The 23,547-nt window shown below is 39.2% G+C and overlaps 1 protein-coding gene across 1 annotated transcript in view; it reads right to left on the reverse strand.

The window, feature by feature from the left end:
• UBAC2 (UBA domain containing 2) overlaps positions 1 to 23,547 on the reverse strand; it is a 106,114-nt gene that overhangs the window by 4,546 nt on the left and 78,021 nt on the right. The window contains exons 7-8 of the mRNA XM_072849943.1: positions 17,756 to 18,001; positions 2,734 to 2,856 (exon numbers count right to left, since the gene is read on the reverse strand). Of these exons, the coding sequence (XP_072706044.1) occupies positions 2,734 to 2,856; positions 17,756 to 18,001 (369 nt within the window). The remainder of the gene's footprint in view (positions 1 to 2,733; positions 2,857 to 17,755; positions 18,002 to 23,547) is intronic.

Raw genomic sequence — 23,547 nt, forward strand, 5'->3', positions numbered from 1 at the left:
CTTTAAATGCCTTTTAAAAGAAAGGTGCCATTAAAAGCAACCTCCCCTTCCTCTAAGACACCTCCAGAACTTTCAGTATTTTTAGTCTTCTCTGCTTTGGAGGCTTACTGAGAAATACACTACTGCCAAGTATGCCCGGAGGTGGGGGTCCTCTTTTTCTTAATCTAAATACACCGTTACAAAACAGTTGAAAACAGCTACCTTGGTTGTCAGAATATCAAATACGGTACTGATCATTTTTGTGCCTTTCCCTCTTTCTCCCCCCTTACAACCCAACGTCAGTTTCTCACCTTCTTGTAGGGAGAGAAATGAATTGTTACTTTCGACACCTCTGCAACAACAGTGACTTTGAACTGGATTTTGTAACCTGTAACTTTCTAAAGTTTCCTCTGTCTGATTTTTCATGTAAGATTGTGTTTTTTATGAGAAAAAGGGCAGGCAGTGGAATAAAAGCTAACCACAGAAATAAATTTCAGAAGAAAGGTTTTTACCATAGTTGCCATGAATTCTAACCTTAAGAAGTGGTGGATGGAATTGCAATGTTCCCATTTACAGAAATATCCAGTGAGCATCACAGGGAATAGATTGTTACAACAAAAAGCTCTTTTCATCTGAGTATATTTTAACCACAGGAACTGAATCCAGCTCCAGGAAACAGAGATGTATACTGGTAACGGTAATTTAAGGTGCTAAAAAACCCACAAGAAATGCAGAGATTTTTGTACCAGAAGTGTTGCAAATGCTTGCAAATTTTAATATGACAAACAGAAGAAAACCTTGCATTTCTGCCATTCTAAGACAACTTGTGCAGTTATTAGTATAGCCTGGAGGAACCAAAGGTGCTTAGCTTACTTTTTTCTTTGCAGAGTAACTAGACAGCATTGCAAATGACAGCAATCAGATGAGCATATATTGCTTTCATAAATCTAGGGCTAAAGACTTTGGGTAAGAATCCAGCGTTTCCAGCCCAACAATAAAAGTTCACATAAGCAGAATTTGTCAGTAAAACAAATAAACAAACCAACCCAGCAGGGAAATCTTTTGGTTCACCTCATACCTGGCACTGCGTAGGCATTCAGGCCGGCCAAAACTAAGTTTCTGGGTTTTGTCTCAGAAGGTGTTCTTTGGTGTGGGGGGTTTTCTTTTCCTTTTTTTTTTGTTGGTTGTTTTGGTTTTTTTTTTTGTCAGATGTAGCCCAGCAAATTTTGCAGTCAAAACCACCAGTGCAGTCACAGTTTTGAACATCTTGAACATAATCTAACATTGAATCAAAACTAGAAATCAGATCACAGCAAAGACTTCTGTTTGGGACAATCTCATTTTAAACTAACTAGAAATGACAGCATGGTGCTAGCAAGTGTTGATTTATCTCCTTGAAGGAGGAAAAAGGGAAAAAAAACCTCACCCTTGAAACCTACTGCCCTGGTTTTGGCTGGGATAGAGTTAATTTTCTTTATGGTAGCTGGTATGGGGCTATGTTTTGGATTTGTGCTGAAAACAGTGTTGATAACACAGGGATGTTTTAGTTGTTGCTAAGCAGTGCTTAAACTAAATCAAGCTTCCCATGCTCTGCCAGGTGCACAAGGAGTTGGGAGGGGACACGGCTGGGACAGCTGACCCCAGCTGGCCAAAGGGCTATTCCATACCATATGGCGTCATGCTCAGCATATAAAGCTGGGGAAGAAGAAGGAAGGGGGGGACATTTGGAGTGATGGCGTTTGTCTTCCCAAGTAACCGTTACGCGTGATGGAGCCCTGCTTTCCTGGAGATGGCTGAACACCTGCCTGCCCATGGGAAGGAGTGAATGAATTCCTTGCTTCGCTTTGCTTGCGTGCGCGGCTTTTGCTTTACCTATTAAACTGTCTTTATCTCAGCCCACAAGTTTTCTCACTTTTACTCTTCCGATTCTCTCCCCCATCCCACCGGGGGGGAGTGAGTGAGTGGCTGGGTGGTGCTTAGTTGCCGGCTGGGCTTAAACCACGACATCTGCTCTCGTTCAAGGGTAGCAGAGACCTTAGACTGGCCGATATGGCCAAATGCAGCTAACTGCAGACAGGTTACAACCCGGATAACTTAGTTGTATGCAATAAATCCTGAATACAGAAATAAGACTAATCTTACATTCTTAAATTTCCTAGTAAATCATCCTCTCTTTTGAGAATAAAACTGTCAACAAAAGTCTAAAAGTCTAAATCTATACAGTAAATCTAAATCTATACTTGGTAGAAAAGACACAAACTTCTCTGTGGCATCAGTACGTGAAATCAGTCAACCCCATTATTGAGGGAAACATCCAAGTTTTACACAGCAGTCCACAGCTGGCGTAACATTCTTATTTTCAAAAAATTACATGACTGAATTGGAAACTCAAGCTGGAGACCTCAGTGAAGGAAAAACTGCCTGTCTACAAGACAAATAATGAAATGTATTTGTCATTCTTCCTTCTTTGAAACATTTATTTTATCAGATTTGAATAGCCCCCACTAGTGAAACTATCTCATCTTTAAAGACAAAAGACAGTTACACATAAAAGCAGAAACTCCCAAGTTGATTTGTAACTCTGGTTTGGATGGTAATGACAACTTGTTGTCTCTGTACTGTGACTGTTATCTGATATTCTAATTTGTGCCACTACAGAGAACATTTAAGGAACGGTCAATGGATGATAAAATATTAGTAGAGGTAACTCCTAACTAGTTTTTTAATGCCATTTTAAAATAGAAAAATTTTTACCTGCTCTTCAGAAACCTCGGTAGGTGGAGGTGTGTCTTGTTCAGACGGGCGATGATCTTGATAATTCGCATTATGTCTATGACGTAAAGGAGGAAACAGTCTATTCCAGTTAATCATCCCACCCTGAAACCAGACACTGCTGTCAGTCTTTGTAAAAAGAACTACAGATATTTTTAAACAAAAAGATCATCCATCCCACATAATACACAAGGCAAACATTTGAGTAACATACTTTATTTTAAACAACAAATACTGCTGCAGTCTCTTACGAAGTCACAACTGGGACTGGTTACTGCTTTACTAGTTATTAGAAGTAATGACTGGATTACTTTTAAAGAAGAGTGCTAACAGAAGGAGGAAAGGATGTTTCACATCCACTGTGAAAGATTTGGTTTACTACAGCGCTAGATTTCTGAGGCTGAAGGGACTGCTCTCTTTATTGATAGGGAGTTGCCTGGCAAGAGATGCAACAGTGGGTCCTGCAAGTGCTTTGCAAGACTGCCGCTGGAGTTAACCAGGGAAAAAGAGTACAAGAAATAAGTGGGGGGAAAAGGCAAAAATGGATTCTCAGTGCATCAGCAAAACCACATCAGGAAACTCAGAACAAGCCCAACCTTCAGGATACCTGTGATTTCCATGCAAGTGATTACTTCTGCGACACCAATGCAACTGTTACAGACACACAGACCACCTCACCTAACTTCCGTGTATTAAATACCATTGCAAAATCTGGCCATATTCCAGTGCCAAAACATTTTGTTACTACAGAGTAATAATACAAATACAGCAGTAACGTATGTATTGTGTAAATCACAGAACTGAAACTTTCTTTTAGCAGCCAAGCTTCAAGTCTTGTAATAATAAGACGTTTAGAATATAAAGTACAAATACTAAAGTACAAGCTTTATAATTGTCCAGAAATAATTAATCCTCATTTATTAGCTTAAACAAACATTTTCAAAGGGATTTTGTATCACACCAAAACCATAGGCCCTGCAAACAGGGAACAAGAGCAAACCTCAAATCTCTCTTTTCTATACAATTTGTTAAAAAGTCTTTTGCAGTTTGTTGTCCTTTTCTTCCACCCCTGCTCCTTTCGTTACTATGGAGAAGATCCCCCTCCCTTTCTGTATATATAGGACATGGACTTCCTTCCTCTAGTTGCTCTATTTTAGTTCTATACTGTCGTTTCTCAGAAGACCTTCCTCTTAAGAGAGTTTTTTCTTTTTTCTCTCGGCAAGGGCTCTTCCTGCCTTTATATACCCCTAGAGCATTAAATGCTCTCTGCTCAACCTGATCATCAGCAGCTAAACCTGCTCCTAGACCAAAAAACCCCCTGTTTATTCAGTTTTCCTGCCCTTTCCTTTGTTTTCTTCCTTTCTCTCCAGAGGAGACCCAACCAGGCCAGACACCAGAGGGGGCAGTGCAACAGCACACTTAAAAAAGCATTTGGGGAGCCGCGAGACTTGAAACGCTAGCTTGTGAAGCATTCCAGTCCCTTATATACTTGAGCGTATTTTTTCCTGTGAAGATGTGCAATAGCTAGGAGTCATCACTGGTTTTCAAGACATAGTTTCCACTGTTAGTGATTCTGAATTTAAAAAATGATTACGTAGCTACATTTCTATTTTGCGTACTGTATAAAAAGTTTTCTTAAAAGTCATGAGGTTTTAACCAAAGGATTCTGTATAAGCTTTGCATTAGCCAAACAGCGTAGTGCAGTAAAAAGGAGAATTGGTTTGTAGTTTAAATGCCGAGAGGGATGTCAGACCTTCTACTGACGCTACTTCACTACTCCGTGGTCTTGGAAAATCACGTCCTGTACTTCCCCATCTATAATTTCCCTTAACTCAGAACTATGTTGAGTTTTAATTAATTAACTTTGAATTTCTGAAAGTCTACTAAGCTCTCTCAGCAAGAACACTGCACTAACGCTGCTTTGCCTGTTTTTATTCTTTTGAAAAGACCTGAGAAGGAGAAAATAATGCTTCCACGGGTCATTCACATTAAATTGGTGAATTGAAAAATGACAACAGGATTGTGACACATTCCTTTGAAGCACCAGAAGTCATACAGAATAATGTATATGAAATATAAAATCTACAATAAATGTATTAATTTAGCAGTATTCCAGTGTATCTGAAGACTGAAATAAATGTACCTTCCCAGCTGTGCCTTCAGCTTCAATACTGAGCTGCCTATTCCAGTTTGGTTTTGCATCCTCCCTGTCCTGCGCGCTGTCACCTAACACTACAAAGAGACTTGTCTACTTCCTTACACTAAACTTACAATACATTTTAAATTAACGTACACAGAATTCATTACTTTCAATTTTAAAAAAATGCAGATTCCTTACAAAGGTAACTATTTAGTTTTGAAGGTTTACACCAGATATCTTGATAAACTACAGATGTGGACTGATGTATTCAGAAGAGTTCCATGGGAAGACTGCTAACCCTTTCCCAGAAATAACAGACTAGACAAATTAGATCAAAATAGTTGTGAAAAGATCTTTTTCAGTTGTCCTCAGAACATTTCAATTACCTTTGGAAATTGTGACAAACATAACCCATCAGTTCTTAATTATATTAAAGAAGTAAGAATATCTGACATACAACAACAAGTATTAAAGGCTGAAACTCTTAATGGTGCGTCAACACTGATGTTTAGGATTAATCCCAGCATTATGATCCACTTCTCATCTGTGCATTACTTTACAAACTGCACCAAAACCAGGCACATTAGGCTTCTTTATCTTAACTGCAATAAAATTGTTTCCCGTTGCAGACTTGCCTCTAATTACATGATGGACATGCACAAAGTCAGGCTCAAAAGAGCAGAGATTCAGGGAACTGCAGCAGGAACTACGGGACTGGTACTGTGGCCAATCCCATAGAGTAAAGGTAAGGAAAAATTAGGAAGTGCAGCTAATGTCTTAGATCCACAGAAGATGGAGATCAAGGCTACAGATTTCCAGTGTGGATGGTGAGTATGTAAAGACTTTCAGACAACCTTAACTATCACAGCAGAAATACATGAAAACTGTGAATTTTAATTTGACCCAAAGCAAACAGCAAAAAATGTCTTAAATTAAGTAAATATCGCAAATTCCAGTTAAAAAAAATGCACAGAAGGAGATTTCTAGACCAATACTCTGCCTTGCCTCACAGAAATTATTTTGCAGACCTCCCCTTCACAATTTTATGATGATTTCTGTATTACAGTGTTTTTTGACTGTGCTAACTCACTCTGTGAGAAGTCAGGAAGATTTCACATGAAGATATCCAATCTGATGAATTTATTTAAATGATGCTTCTAAACCACCTGAGAGTCCCTACTGTGGAAGCAGCAAACAATATTTATGCATTTCACAATATACTTGAACCCTGGCACCAGCACCCAACAGCACAGATGAGCTCATACCCATCTCCTTACCCTCCACAGGAGCCTTGTCTCAGATAACAGAGCTCTCTGAAGTGGTCCAAAACAGAGGCAGAAAAGGAGCCAATAATTAAGCAGTGAGGATGATCCAGTATAGGTCCAGTATGTAAGCTCCTTTCCTGAGCAGCACCTTCAGTGCCAAGTGTCTGCCAGTCGAATCCATTTAATGAAATCCAGGCAGTTCTTCTGGGATTCTGGTTTGTGGTTTGTAATAAAAAGAATTAAGTTTAATACTAAATGGTTTGGGGGCTGGGACTCAACATGACTCAGGACTAGGTAAGGAGGATGCAGTAAACCTCTTGCTTTCAGAGCCAGTTTCCACAACTGACAGACTCAGGCTATCTTCCACCGAGGTGATCTCAGGTGACATTTTTCTTTGTCCTGAATCTTAGGTGTTGGGGAGCAGCAAGTGCAGGTGCTGCTCCAAGAGGAAAGGCAAGCTGAAAGCCAAGGGTGACAACAAGGCAAGCAGAGGCAGTAGCCTCACTGAAAAGTGCTGTCTTCCCACAGGATCCAAGTGAGAAGAGCAAAGCAGGTCCAGTGACAGTAACCATGGACAGCCAAAAGTCCAGATTGTCAGGCAGGTGTAAGATCAAGCCTAGAAGTCAAGTCAGTGGGTCAGGAGCAGGGAGGGAGATACACTGGTCATTGGCACATGAGTATCCACAAAGCTCAGCAAGGACCAAGGGCAAGGACCTGAACTTAAAAGCAACTCCCAGTCAAAGTGAATGATACCCCAACAAGGCTTCTCACAGGTATTTCTAACCACAGCTCTTTCTCACACAAGTCTGCTCCAAGGCTGAAGAGCTGTGCTGTACCAGAGCTGGCTCTCAGCAGAGAGCCTGTTGGTGCACGCGGGGACATGACATAAACCAAATCCTTTCCCCATTCAGTGCTCTGGACAGTAGCCACTTGTCACGTTATCTACGCAAAGGTAAGATGACTTGTTCATGTCTGCTTCCTTAGTCCAATTTTTTCCATGTCCAATTGTGTGAATGCTGCAAGATTTACTATAGTAACAGGATTTTTTTTTTTTTCCATATTTAATTCCTCCATTGCTTTGTTTGTGCTGCAGGATGAGAGGCTCAAGGAGACCTTCTCTGCTTATGGCATGAAAACAGCATCAAGCTCACTGTAGTCAAGTGGCTGAAGATTCCCATCAACTTGCATGCATTGGTCCCAGTCCCTGCAGTGGGGTTCTAGTCTCCATTGCCAGCTGTCATACTTGTTTTCATGGCATTAATCAGAAACTCTGTTTTGGAAGTCCTGACTGCTGTGCTACTAGAGAGAGACAGGCACTGAAAAATTCAGTCTACAGACTATCATTCATAAAAATACTTTGTACAAATTGGTGACTGGGCCCTTATTTCTGTCCTCAACATAGTCTTCCACATGTCATCAGGAAAAACACTAGACAAAAAGACTGCTTCATTAATTATTTGTCTAGAAGGGTGACGGACACACCTAAGAAAGGCCTATAAGCCTTTCCCCCTCCCTTACTCCTAGGCTGTAATTTTTTAACTAAAGAAAAATTCACTTTCCTTTGGTTTAGCAGTGCAAAAACTAGGTGAATCGGTTGATTGTAAATTCTTTGTTACTGCCTGATAGGAGACAAACATACCAAGGAGACCATTTTATTGGCCTCTGATAAATCACCACTAGAAGTGGATTAGGAGAACACTGGTGATGCTGGAACTTCTGTTACAGGAAGACAACAAACTGGTCACAAGTTCAGATGACCAAAGAATGAGATTTAAGAACGGACTGGATTAAGGGAATGGGAAAATAGCAGCTCTTCATCGCAGAAAAGATTGTAAGGAAATGCCATATTGATGATGTTCTTGGATAGCTGCCAGGGCTTTACGTACTGAAGTTGTGCCCTATGAGGTCACATCCTTGATGTCTTTCTTTGTTTTGGGTTGTTTGTTTTTTTTTTTTGTATGGTGTCTGGGACAATACTGTTTACAAGGAAGAGACAGATAGAGCTAGCAAATATCTCTGATTGTACAACCTGCTAAAACCCCAGTTATGCCATTTCTTTTCACATAATCTCCTTCCTCACTTTTTGAAAAGCCACTCTACCTGTTCCCATATACATACCTGCCATGGCATATTTTGTAAAAGCACTTCTTATCCAAAGCTTGACAATTAAAAATGTTGTATTATGGACAATTAACAAATATCCAGTTAAGTAGCTGTCACATCTGCACATATTTTAATCAGATTAATTTCAAAAGAAATGAAAGAAAATGCTTTATAAAAGTCTTCTTAAAAAGTGATGCATGTGGTTAAGATATTTTGATAATGTTATCTCATGTATATGGTTAATGCCAACTCGCCATCTGTTTGCACAAACAGGAAGCGCCTCCTGATATCTGTCCTGTTCACCTTTTCTTAACATAACAACCGCAGTGAAAGAAAAAAAAAAAAAAGGAAATTGCTTTGCATTTAATCTCTTAAAGTAACATTTTTAAAGTTTGCTACACTGCGTAGGAGCCATTAGCTGGTACAGACATAAATATTGTCGTACTTCTTTCATATAAAGCTTAATTTTAAAAAATGTACTAAAAGCAAGAAACACTTATTTGATTTTCAGACACAAATCTTTCTACAAATTATTGACTTCAAAGTACACATACTGATGATATAAACAAAGAAAAAGCATAGCCATGAATGACACAATGACACCTGCTGCCCTGAACACTGCATAAGAAAGATCAATGGTAATGGTGGAACTTACAGTAGACTTATTCAAATGTCTAGCATGCCTCTTTTTGTGAGGACAAAACTCTTCTGGTTTTGTGGGGTTGTTTTTTTTTTTTGGCTTTTTTAACTTTAATAACTTCCTTCTTTTGAAAGGGGGTAGAAATGTAACAGTATTAGTGTTCTGATAGTGTTCTGAGCATCGTTCTTAATGATGGAAAGAATTTTTCACCAACGAAAGCACTCCAGCAATGTCTAATGATATTCCAGTTTCCTATGGAAATTTATCCTACAGACTATTCCCTTTAGCCAAGGGGCTCTGTCTCCAACTCTTAGTTGCTGCATCCTGATCTTTGATGCCTGCATTGTCCCAGAGGAGCTTATGTGTCACTGAAGTTCAGAAATCCACATGTGGTCTTTTCTGAAGCCTGATCAGCTATTTCCTTTGAAATCTGGGAGGAACACCTTAATCTGGCCTCTGAAGCTGCCTGAGAGACAATGGAAGGGATTTCAGCACAAGCACGATGCCTTCATAGTAGCAGAAGCCAGAAATGCCAACGGGCAGGCACATCTGCTTCTTGGAGGCGAGGGTGGAATGGCTGCTTTTGCTACTGCATTCAAGGGAGGTGCAGAGAGTTGTGAACGCTTCCTCACGTACTCGTGCATGCCCAAGTACTTGGCCTTGTAGACCACTGCTTGTCACATACGACAGGAAGCGGTGCCATTATTTGAGTCAGACGCACAACTGGCTGGCAGTAAGTGAAGAGCTGTGTAGGTACTCCAAAAAACTGGCAGTTAGCTCAGAACACTGAAAGAGTCAGATTACTCTGCATTTAACCTTTTACAGTAAGGGTAAATACCTGTCCTGTACCAAACTGTGCATCACAGTAACATTCACTTTTCATTACTGCTGTGATGCAGTAATTCAGCCAGAAAGTGATGGATCACTATGCCAAGAAGAAAGATAGATATTTCATATCAAGCAGAAGTTGAAAGATGGCATTTTTGAGAACCGATGTTATTCATTCGTCCACCATTAGGGAAGTGTTCAGCAGGACTCCCAGACTTTGTTTGCAATAATAAATGGGGATTTGAATCTTCTCTAGACAGTAGAGACAGGTCTTCAACCACCTTTTCAAAGCACTTCCTTTTCCAAACTTCCCAGCTTCCCTTGCTTCTGTCAGCTGTTCTTCATCCAAACTGGGCTCTGGCTGGCACTGTGACATCACAGATACAGTCACAGCTACATCAGTTGAAAACACGCATCCCTGTCATACTATTGGCAGGTGGGGCTTGTCACTTTTTCCCACAGAAATTGCAGGTATATATTGAAAAGTAAGTTCCCATTACTAAAAATTAATCTTTATAAGTGAGTGCCTTGTGAGAGGTAAAGCTGTTGATCACAATCACCAGCTGAATTTTAAAGGAATGACATGATTTGGACCTGTTCTTATGTTTGGCATTCAACACTTGCTGAGTGAGATAATGGGGGGCGGGTCCAGTGCTCTAAATGCTGAAAGCAGGCCCACCACCACAAACACGGAGTCTGTACTTGAGAAAATAATGTTAGCTCCATTTTAGACATTTTACATAAAACAGAGACAGTTCTAAGCCTTACTACATGGCTCTCTGGATGCTGACTGGTGACAGTGGACTGTTATTAAAGCATGACGATTAGACAGATAATCCTTCATTCACCTCCTGTACATAAACCTTTTCAAAGAGCAATAAGGAATAAGTAGAGGCTGAAACAAAAGTGAGAAATCAGAGTTCCAAAATTGTTTTGATTTGACAAGCTGAGATAACAAACACTGGGCACAAAGAAAACTCAAAACCAAATTCTTCAACATACTAGCATAAACACATACATGAGTATATAAAGGGCTAGTCTACGATGGCGTAGGGAAAAAACCAGATTAGCATCCCATTTTGGGATGTAAAGATTCAAGTTCTGTCTTAGGTTGCAAAGAGGAGGGGCTTCCATTTGTTGGCATCCCAAAGTCAACATACAAGGTGTCATACTTGCAACGCTGTTTGGCAAAACTTTTGCATCTATTGTGCCCCTTAAGGTAGTGCATTAAGGAACAATCAGTGAAACTAGCCTGTAGTTGTTATGTGCTAATATCAGAGTTCTAATCAGAAAACCTGAATAATAAGATGGACCACTTACTACCTAACTACATGCTTCTTGTTTACTACATGCTATGGAGTAGAAGGAAGAAGAAATGTCCCATCAAGACTCTCTCAGTGCAGACTGGAAGAACAGAAGCAGCCCTGGAATCCAGTAACTGACCACCCCCCAAACTGGATGCCTGATTTGCCCTATGTCGAAGCTAGAAATGCAGGGACAGGTACAGCTAAAAAGAAACTTGCCTTCTGTAAACAGGAATTGGTCAGACAACAGAGAATTAAATACTCTGGAAATGCTTCGGGAGATTTGTATGCCAGGAGTTTTTTTATGGGGAACTGCCTTAAGTTAAATTGTCAGAGGAAGAGAATATAGAACAATCACATAGGAGAATAAACATACTCTATTTCTCAAAAAAAAAAATTTGCTTTAAAATAAAACAGCATTTTGCTTTAGGAAGTTGTCCAACCACTGTATCAACCACTGCTTCTCTAGGGAAATTGATTACAAATATTAAACCAAATTCAAAGGCTAATAGCTCAAAAGCCCAGTCAGACAGACAGAGAATTTCATCATTCCAGTCCAAGAAAAAAAATGACAGTTCAATGTGTGAGTGGGGTGCTACCGAGGAGTAGAAGTCAGAAACAGTTAGACTCTGACAACTGTCTGTTAATGAGACACGTTCAGCTTATTCTAGTAGTAGTACTAGTGTCTGTCAGCTTGTGGAATTGCCAATTTCCATGAAAAAGACAGAAAAATGAAGTGGTAGTTTGTAGAGGAAACAGTCATAAACTGTTCATTACCTGTATCAGCACCCTGGAAATTCAACATTTTTAATTTCACACCTAGAATCCATGAAAAAAGTTATTCAGAAAAAGAAAACAGAAATATCTAAATAGCAGTGGGTTATCAACTGCTGCAAATACGTTATTGAAATGAAACAGTAAAAAACCAAAGAGTTCACATATGCCAACATCAGCATTATATGCAGCTTTTATACTCAACAACCTCTAAGAGTAAAGCTCCCCTTTTGAAATAAAAACAGGCTTATTCTCAACACAAAGAAAACATTATTAAACAATTACAGAGAATAATCAAGGTTTGAAAATGCCAGAAGAGTGCCAAAAAGCAAAGGATGAGTTGAAGACTCGCTGAGGTCTGAAGGAGAAGGTACTCTCTTCTCTACAGAAATGGAAGGTGTCTGTGATTTCAAAAAAGGCTTGGGGTGCGTCCACACATGTACACTGGCATGCAGAGGAAGGGAAGAATGAAGGAATACTGAGTCTAAATTTAGCCACAATGAATATTCCTGCAGCATACATGCTTCATTCATGGGCTGAAATAAATCCATAAATCACTTATTAGTTAACAGAATTCTTTAAAAATATGATGTCAAATCTTGTACACACATATCTCAGGAGTCTGAGCTCAAATAACTTTTTTATCCTATTGGTACCCTATGTATAGCTGTCTTTGAAGCTTATGGCAAGGTTGCTAAAGGCAGTTTCTATTCAATTATGTCACAAAATCCCAAAGTAGCCTTAGGTAACACAGACTAGTTGGAATGGAAACCTAATTAGAGAAAAAGACTTTGTGTAACACTTGGCTGAAAATCTCACCCGTTTATTCAGGTAAAGCAGTCTGGTAGATTCCTTCCTGACAATGATACATACATCTGTGGAACAATATGAACAAGCTGCTTTAATCCAAAGTCCTGGCTGTGAGAGTAAGAGTTTATATGAACCCGGCAATGTATAAAGGTTGCAGAAGGTCTTCAGGGTTCAAAATGTCTGTTTGAAAGACTTGTTGTTGGTACTCAAACTTGTGAAGTTATTCAAGAAGACTTCATCAAAGTGGTATCTCTCAGTGCCAGTGGGAGAGCTAAAGAATATGCTCAGGTCTGGTTCTTACACTTCGTTGAGAAAGCAGAAATGGACTGTCTAGGAGTATATTCACTGAGGGATTTTTTTTCTACCATTGTGAATAAGGATAACATTCCTGAGGAGGAATTCTTGTGCCAGGAAAGTCTTCGCTCCATTAACCTATTTTTTTCCAAGGTCAGGAGTTTACCGCTTAGATATAACCAGAAGGTAAATCAGCAATCTAGCCTCACAGTCCTTAGTTGACAAAATGTGAAACTTGGGCACTTCTCAGGATATGAGACTTCCCATAACAATAAAGACACTCTGTGTGCCTACCCACAGAACATCTCTCCAGCGTCCCAGGAGAAAGACATCTAGCGAATGAACAATTAGAGGAAGTCACATTGTTATAGACGAACTCTGGTCTTTGCAAGCAGTAGAATCTCATATAGAGATGCTGTGTGATATGAATCAAAGGACAGTCTGGCCTCCTGAAAAGTAATGGCAGCTGGACTAGAAGAACAAAAAGACAGGAGGGAAAAGACAAAATAAGCTTAAAGTGGAGGATAGGGCAGAAAAGAGGTAGTGGAATGAAGATTTTCATATATGGCTGTAGGCTCATCGCACAGTCTGGAGCAACCTGGTGAAGCTCTTTTCTGAGCCAAGAAACTTAAGAGAAACCAAGAAGCAGGCAATACGGTGTCTTTAACACGCTCAGCACGAATGAAGGAAAAAATGCTCTGTGGATACAGAAAGCATTTTTTCAAGATGAAGGGACCGAGGTTCATACACTGCCCCTCCCAAACAGGCACAGGGATGAGCGCTCAAAGGAGAGGTGGTATTTAGTTGCCAACCAAAGGCGATGACCACCTTTTCTGCAACTTCCCACCACCTTCCACATATCTGTCCTTAGTGACAACAGTGTTGTCAATAATACCTAGGCACAGACTCCTCCCTGATCTATTTGCAATTTGGTTATCTGCCAGTCTCCCTCCAAATTTCTGAATAGGAAGTGAAAGTCAAGTTGACTCCTTGCTACCATACTGGTGCACAGATGCAGAAGTTCCTTCCCTTTTCCCGCCAGAGCTTTCATTTGGGTTACAGAAAGATAAACTTTAGAAAAATGCTGGGAAATGAAAGAGATCAAGAAACAGAAAAGTCAGGAGAGGAAGACCAAAATGTTCATCAATATTACAGTATCAAAAGGATAAAATAGTGCCCAAAGACCTCAACTACATCTTGTCTGAACAAGAGGAAGGCAAGAGGCATCCTTTCCTCAAATCCTATGAGCTTCATGATGCATCAGCAAATGATTACTGGTAGTGAAACATGATGGGACAGAACTTCCCCCAAAGCAAAGAAGGATTTTGTACAGGAGCAAACACAAAGTATGGGAAACAATGGAGATGAAGGGAAAGAGATGATGAAAATGTGGGAGGAAAATAGCATAGTGGGGAATGAAATGTGAAAGTGATATGGAGGGGAAAAAGAGATCAGATAATGGGAAAAAAGAAAAATAGGATAAATTATTTAAATTAGAAAAGAGGATAGACAAAAGAGTGGGGAAGAAAAGAACCAAGAAACTAAAGTTTTAAAAGCAGTAACAAAATAGCAATCTGGTATTTTTTGAGGGAATGAATACATATGGCACACATTTTATTCTACTGCCTCAAAAGGTGCATGGAGGTGATGCTCAGGAATTCTCCATTTGTGACAAGTTCATAATTTCTCAGGATTATCCGTGGAAGAAAAAAAAAGAACAGAAAGTTTTCAATATGCACACTACCATCTGTTTAAGGGCTGTATCCACAGCAACTAGAAACCAAGACAAAAATCAGTCACCATGTAACCACACTCCCCTGAGAAACTAGCAACGTAAGATAATTTTTTCAGTTTCTAACAACATATTCAGACACAGTACCACTGAACATTTAAGGGCTAAAATGAGGTACGTCAAGGAATGAAGTTGGTGGTTTATGTTCAAATTCTACCACATACTCAACCTGCTCCTTGAAGTTATCAGTGTCTCACAACCCAGCGCTCACATGCACAGCTCCGTGCTTCAGGCTCCTTCAGACCAGAATGTTTCAGCTAGAGAAAGACTGGGAAATGTAAAGCTCAAAGAGTTGCCAGCAAAGAAATTCTGGGGTGGTTGGTTTTTTTTGTTTTTGTTTTGTTTTTCTTTTTTGTAGAAAGCAGCCTAAGTGAATTCTGCTTTGGATAAAAGAGCTCAGTGAACAGCAGAAAAAAAAAGATAAAATTATTTACATCCCAGTATCTTGGAGGTAGAGTAAAAACAACTTATGAGAAATGTTTTTTCCCCAGTTTCTTTCCCTGTTTTTTTAAAAAATTTTTTTAAACTTTTACTCTTTTTGTGTTGGCTCGCATAACTTGTCAGGCTCACATTCTTCAGAACTTCTTGCAAAGAACTGAAGAATAAGCTTACTACAAAAAGTGTCTATTTAAGAAAGGGGCCTCCTTATGGCCAGAACAGAGTTTGCCACATCGCGTGGAAAATGGAGCACTATTAAAACCACCTATCATGTTCTGGTGTTCTCCTTCCATAATGCTACCAATATACAGGGAAACTGTATTGTCTCTTTTCTCAACCAGAGGACCTGAAGAGTAAAGGAGTAGGAGGAATGAGCAGAGCACCTTCTCAAAGGGCAGCTAAACAAAACTGTTGCACTATGGCATACAGAGGAAACTTAAACGTTCACTTCTCTTGCCAAACAAAATGGAAAGCAGGAGAGAAAATGTTAATGTATCTCACCTATGACACATTACCTAGAGACAGCATATTTGGAGTCCAGAAATCTGCACAACATTCTCCTAGAATATAATTCAAAGCCATGTTTGATGACTGATATATACTTCGCAGCTTTTATTATTTTCAGTTTCACAAAAAAAACTCCCTAAGAAACTGATCTGCATTCTTTATCAGTTTCAGTCCCACAGGTAAAATTATCATCTAAATTCCATCTGTAACGTGATCTGTTCAACTCCACTGTCTTCAAATTATACCTTCCTGAGCCTCTAAAGGCAAAAGAATCGCTTAAGTACAGCAATCCAGAAAATGGTTTTCCATTTTAAAAATATTATTTTGAGATAGAAATTAGTCTGCTTTTCATTTTTACCACTACATCTCAACATTGTGAATGATGCTTTTTGTGATTTAGTTGATGGCCAGTAAATTCTGTGAGCCATTAAAAAAAGAGGCTGGTCAAAAGCTTTCATGACACATCTTTTCTGAAGAGCCTCTTTGAAACATTCATACATTGATCCCATTGCCTTCCAATCACTGGTTTCACAGATTTAGCACTATCAGTTAACTAAATGCTGTGCTCAAGTTAAAGGCTCAGCATAGTTACATGAAGGTAACTTGAAAGTGTTTTGGCAATTTGTAAAGGGAAGCATCTTACTGATGTTCAAACAATGTTCATTTATTTTACTTAAACCGCTCCACCTTTAAAGAACTCTGTTTGAAGTCAAACATGAAAAGACATTTTTCTACTTTCATTGTTCATAGCCTAAGGAAAGGAGAAGATGAGAAGAAAATGTTATCAACGCTTCTTTTATCATTTACTGTTCTGAACTTATTTACCACTTTTTGCAATTAAAGATGTATTATAAAGATTGTCCTTCAAAACTGGAAATGGCTTCTTCCTCCCATCTAAAGAAACTTGGCTGCACTCTTCCCAGCAGCTTGTAGCCCAACAATTTCAATTCAGACACTTTCAATTCATTTTCTATTACAACGGCAACATTCAAGAATTGAGTAATTTATAGTTCAGTTCTTATGTTAAAACTGATTTATGTTCTAATGGGAATAGAGAAAAGTAGATTAGCATCTTTCCACCTGAGGAACAATTTCATCAGATTGAAATGTTAAGAAATCAAGGAAAATAGAATTATGTTATCAGGGACTGGAAACAAAGATTCATACTCCAGTTGTTGGCCAAAGATTTGTGCCATCACACCTCTAATTCTGGCAACATATTAACCGTAACACAGCTACACCTCCTTGCACAACACTACCTTGAACACAACGAGAACTTGTGTATCAGTACAGAGCTGTGTTTCAGGCAGAGGAAACTCAGTAAAGACCTCAAATTGCTAGGCTGTAACTAATTTATGAGCAATATATGTTCACATAGAGCAATGCAAGGCCTATGCTGTCTGCTAGGTTTGATAGAGTAGTAACACATACATCTAAGATACAGGAAAAAGTGAATTGAGACACCATCTGCCTTGTTTTACTGCCCTACAATGCAAAGTGTGTGAATATCTGCATTTGCTGGTTTGACTAAAACAGAAAATAAAAAGGCTCTGCTATTCTATTCAATAAGGAAATAAAACAAGAGCATTAAAAGCGGCAAACAGAAAGTCCCTGTGGTTGACCTCTGTAAGAAAGTTAGAGAATTTAATTTCTGCACTTTCTTAAAAGAAACAAGCCTTATTCAAAGTACATCTGCAAACAAAGGAGTTACATAGCCAATTTTCAACCTGTCTGAAAAGGATGCTAACAATACAAATACTTAGAAGAGTCAGGAGCATTTTGGCTTCCTAACTTGCCACAATGGCTCTTACTAAAGACCACCGAGAGGCAATCACTTTCAGCCTCATTTTTGGTGAAAGACTGACAGAAGTACTGATATCCTTACAGGATTGTCTGATATTCTGCTTACATCTTGTGAAGCAGTTTTAACATATAAAGCTATATAAAACACTTAAATGGCTATTAGCAGTACAACAGTGTATGAAAGACTGATGGAAAAGAATAAAGAAATACATTATTTTTAAGAAACAGGAACCACAAATGATAGATGAACGAAAAATGTATTTTTCCCATAACTTAATATAATCCTTACAGAACATATATCAATACCTGCTGCTGCCTTTGCCGCCTCATTTGGGCAACCTGAGACATCATGATCTGACGATCCAGTAACTCCATTCTCTGCTGCCTCTGGATGTCAACTGTTGCTCCCATTCCCACTCGAACTTCATTCATTGGTTCCGCAGATGAGAAGATTGGTTCAAGAGTCCAAGAAAATATCTTTGCTACCCAGCTGGGTACACAAAGAATTCGATGAACTTTTAATATACTGCTATTGTAGCAAATCCCAGAAACCTAAAACCAAAAATGATATGTTAAAAAAAACCCCCACAAACCAAAAAACTTAAATACACCAAATTTACTTTGTATTTAGCTGCAGATAGCAGTTAGTCTTTCTGTTTTTTAAAGCACTTTTTATTGTATTTACCCAGAGTTCTCAGTCAAGAATCAGAGAGAAAGAATAGGGGATTTCTTTACCTCCAACTTCCCCACAACTACAGACTATTACTTTTTAAAATCTGTGTACTGCATTGCCTATGACTCAGAAAGCTGGCTGGGGTTTTTTGTTTCAGAATTGGAGCCTAAACCAAGTGACCTTTTCTCAAACAGGCCAAAATTCAAACAAAATTTTCATTTCTAGTAAAGGAACTGGTCAGGGTATGCTGCACGCTGACCTGAGACGATTAAGGCTGCCCTTGAGGATGCTGAAGCATTGTAAACACTCCTTAAAAAACCACCCCCCTTAAGGCTTCTGCTGCCCACCACCCGAGTCTCTCCTTCTAGTGAAAACAAAAGCAAACCAGCTGATTTGAAGTTAAATCTATAAGAGTATGCACAGGCTTATTCCAAAAGGATCCCATCTACCTTCTAGGAGGAAGAAAAAAAGGTTCAAAAACCAGTTCATCAAAAACTGTGATATTGAAAAAGCCAGTTTTTGTGATGCCCTTCTCCCATCTATAAGAAAAATACCCATTTCCTGTGTTCACACTTGTGTTTGCCTTGGGGCTTGATTTCATTTCAGGTTCAGGAGGAGCAACAGAAATCCATGTGCCCCATAAATTATCTACAGTCATCACTCAGGCATCATTTTAAATCCCATCATGAAGCCCTAGCACTCAAGCCCAAAGTGGTCCAGCAGGAAGGCCAAAGTTCATGCAAAACTCCAAGTCTGCATTCTGCTTTATGCCACGTTTCAGTATTCTTGACTATTTATTGTCTGTTATGCCACAAGAATTATGCTAAGGCAACAGAGTGAAATGAACAGGAAGAGATATGAACGCAAACCAATCCATAAATATACCCAAACAATGCAATTATGCTAGAAGCAATGTAGAAACTCCGCATCTGTGCTATTTATTTGGGCATATTTATCTCACTGACATTTGTATAAACATAGCAAATGCATTGCTGCATATACAAAGGGAGACAGTACAGGAAAATGCAACATTCTTTGGGAGGGGGATATTTTTCAGATTATTTACAAGGTTATTGTTAATTATCCAGTGAGATAATGAGACTTTTAGCAAAAATACATTCTGCTTTGGGAAACACTGATTTTCATTTTATTCTACTTTCATTTTATGACTGCTCTCAGGGTCGGATGTAACAACAAACACCGGCTACCATTCTAAAATGAGAAGGAACAGTTTTAAAATACCCTTAACCCCTTCGATTTTTTTGTGCTGTGAGGAAGGAGGTAAATGGGATGGGCTAAGAGGAAGGCCATAATCTCTGGCATCATAGTGAAGGCTGCCTTTAACAAAAATTTTCTGTATTCAAAGAAAGGTCCTGACTGGACTCCAGGAATGACAGGGTGCTGGACCAGAAGCTTCTTCATGACCTCAGAAATTCTTTCCTCAGCTCTAGTGAAATTGTTCCAGATGACTGTAAGCCCATGACCAAAACTTGCACACATCAGCTGGAAACTAAGATAGAACCATAATCGCCAAAGAATAAGTGGAGGAAAATGCATATCACTTCCGCAATTCATCTACTTTTCGTATGTAGTACTTGAGGTATCCACCTAGCAAGAAGGTCCCTCAGAAGCTAACAGCCTGGTCCCAAGAGAGTTACGTAGATAGGCTCATCACTCAAGAAAACCTAGATTGTAGGGCTACCAGGAAGGTCACTTTTTTGGGAGTAACAATTACTGAACCAGGCTGCAAATATTGCGTATACATTTAATCTGATTATTTCTTAGACGCACAATGCACAAGCAGCACCAGAACCTGCAAGTTATTTTCCCTCCTCTCACCTTGTATCGTTAGGTTACGGAGCCCGGCCCCCTCTTTGGTCCCAGGGATTCTGCATTCCTGGTTGCGCAGATGTAGCCAGGCAGGGAAAGCGCTCCTGCTCAAAATACTACGTTCAACATCACACCAGCATTCCCTCACTTCTTCCAAATGTCCCTCCCGGCTACTGATCTCTGCTCACTCTTATCACCTACAGTCCTTTGTTAATGTCTAATGTTTTCCTGAACGGGTTCAAAAAGTCACAAGAACAAAACAAAGCAAGCGGTGATGATAGGAAAATCTACATCTCCCTGAATGTACGACAAATCTTGACATGTGTCTGAACACATTAACCACAAACAGAATCATTCTCTTATCAACTCAAGATAGAAAATACAGCAAAGAGAAAGCAGCAGCTTGTCTTTAGTGTCAGTACTCTGGGACTTGTTTGTCTCAGAAGGGAAAGTGTACTGCAAGCACCAACTAGTAGCTGCATCAGTAAAAGCATTCTCATATTTTTCTAAGTAGAGACGGCTAGTCATAGAATAATTTAGGTTGGAAAAGACCCTTAAGATCATCGAGTCCAACCATTAACCTAACACTGCCAAGTCCACCACTAAACCATGTCCCTAAGCACCACATCTACATGTCTTTTAAATACCTCCAGGGATGGTGATTCAACCTCTTCCCTGGGCAGCCTGTTCCAGTGCTTGATAACCCTTTCAGTGAAGTACAATTTCCTAATATCCAATCTAAACCTCCCCTGGCGCAACTTTAGGCCGTTTCATCTTGGTCTATTTGGGAAAAGAGACCAACGCCCACCTCATTATAACCTCCTTTTAGGTAGTTGTAGAGAGCAAGTCATTCCAGAGCATTTAATCAGAAGAAAAGGATTTATAAGGCTAAAAGTTTATGGACACTGCTAAAATGGAGGATGGCACTTAGCACCGTGTGTGAGACTCATACACGTGGCTCCCACCTGCCTTCCTAGCTTTACTGAGCTCAATGGAGTAGCATGCCTAGTCTATAACCAATGCATCAGTTGCAGTGGGCTGTCTTCTCTCTCTCTGCTGCTCCTCAACAGCAGACTAGTGTCTTGGCCCTTCCTTGTCCTGCCTTAGACAGAAAATCATTGCATAACCCAAACGTGTGGACTTCTGTACTCACAGAGCAGGAAGTTGAGAAGTCTGACAATACAAAGTTCACAGTAAAATCTAAAATAAAAAGCACCCAGTGAAGGAACAAGACAAAACTGTGAGGGACTAGCAGAAGAGAAGTATATCTTCTACATATAGTTGCCAAGAAACTTACTGTGGACCAGTAATTGTTCAGAGCAATCGTGTGAAACTGCAATTCTTCACAAGTATAAACAGATGGAAGGACAGACTCAGCGGTGAAGAGCACCAAGTGTACACCAGCAATCCACCTTGTTACCTCCACATCTGTTAGGATTTCAGTGCCACTCCCTCTCTCCCTTGATCTACTACTTCAATTATAAAGCTATTAGATGGAAGTATAAGAAACTTTAAACGCTGTGCTGAGTTTTAACAAATTTTCAAGAAGTTCCATCTAGTGAGGAAGAGATACCTATTTGCATATTTCCAATAAACCTAGAATGGAGACATTTGTAGTTAAAATAGGCTCGTGATTCAGTCTGGTTTAGTGTCATACACTCATCTTAATGTCAAGTATTTCCAAAGAACTTCCTCTTTAGCTCGTTCATATGCAGAACTTGATATATATCATTTAAAAAACCCCAAGCTTTGACAACGTATAAAGTAACTTTTTACATCATTTTTGTTACAGACATGTAGTGAATTTCTAGTGTTTAAGAAAGTAAACCAACTTTGTTTATTCAATGAAGATAAGATGATCTCATTATATCCCAACTTCAGCACTGTACATCAGATTAAAGGGCTACTTCCGCCAAACAGATGAGCCTCCAGAGGATTTTAGGCTCTAAAAAGTCACCACAGAAAAACATTGCAGTTAAGTTCACATTGTTAGAATGGAGAAATTTCAGCTGGCAACATAAAACACATCTTAGTTGTTTTCTGTTAGTCATGCCATCATAACCTACAACCTCATCCACCATATTGTATGAGGCACAATGCTAAGCAGAGGAAACAGAGTATGCTGGAAATTGTCTGGCATGCTGCAGAAAAAAGTGTGCTTACATTTTTTCAGTTTCTTAACATCATGGCTTACTACTGGTCCTTCACATGAAGTTTCTTGACTTCTTCCCACTCTTGTATAAAGCCCAACTTCCCCTCCCCTTCCCTCATGTCCCTCCAAAGTTGTACACTTTTTAGAAAAAAGGAAGTAGCTGTAGTTTCTCTTTTACATTAGGTAAACCAAACATGGAAGCTCTCCAGTATTTTACACGACAGAGACACGTATGTTCCACTACTGAGATATTTAAAATAACTGTACTTGATTAACACTAAAAAAGGAAATCAAACAGAAAAAACAGTAGGCAGATTGGTGTAGAAAACGATATTGAAAATTATTTTGCCTAACAGTTAGAACTTGACAGCAAACACACTATTATTTTGTTCTGAGTAATTTAAATATATTCATCATATGTATTCAAGACTTCGTTATTTTCAGGTATCAACAAATTGAAAGCAAATAGCAGTATTCTTAAGGTGAAGTGACATTTTTATACCTATTTTATCTGCTTTATCCTTAGTATGTTCTGAATTCTATACAGCTAGAATCAAAACAAAGGGTTAAAGTTTGCGTAGAGATTCTGTATTTACCTTGACTAGAGAAACACATTTATCAAACTAAGAGAGATTGTGTGAAAACCATCCAACAAATAAAACCACTACACATGTATTTTCAACTTGTAGTTATAACCTGCAATGTAATTGTAACACAACAGATTATTTTGTTTGGGTTTTCTTCGCAGAAATAGTTACTGAGAGTATAAACAGCCTTTTGCAATAGTTAGCTTGACAGAAAAATAAGACTATAATAAAAATAAACTAATTCTGTTTAATTTCCTTCCCAGTTGACTGGGCCCATAAATTTCCCAGATACCTTGAATTTTTTTTCTTCAGAGTCCGTCAATGTTATCTTCATTGGTCAGGTGCAATCATTATGAGATCTCAGTCGTTCTTTGTGTATGTGCAACCATGACTGCAGTGCCATTTCAGCACAGTACATCTATTCTTAACTTGTACTTGTGACCTAAGGATAGGTTCCCTCGGGACTCCACTAGAGTTCTGCAGGCAATCGTCATCATATTGTTAACCAAACCTCTTTACATAAAAGATCATGATTGGATTTATCTGCCCCAATGTAGACATCTGTAATTTAAAAGCCTACTTATGAGCTGGTTGTTTAAAGTTGGTTTCATAGTCAACAGAGAGAAATGGGCACTGTTAAGATGTGACTCATCCTATGGCAGATGTCTCCAAAGTACACACACAGCTGAATTACTCTCACAGATTCCCTCTCTAAGCAATGGTAACATTGCAGCCATGACGGTGTACACGCATAGGCTAGAAAAGCTTGATAGATGCAGTCTACCTCTCACTGAACCAGTTGGCACAGTTGACCAAGTGGACCAGATTTTGGGCGCACAAACTCTTCCCCAGATCT

This window comes from Ciconia boyciana, chromosome 1, assembly GCF_034638445.1.
Source record: "Ciconia boyciana chromosome 1, ASM3463844v1, whole genome shotgun sequence".
Lineage (NCBI taxonomy): Eukaryota > Metazoa > Chordata > Aves > Ciconiiformes > Ciconiidae > Ciconia > Ciconia boyciana.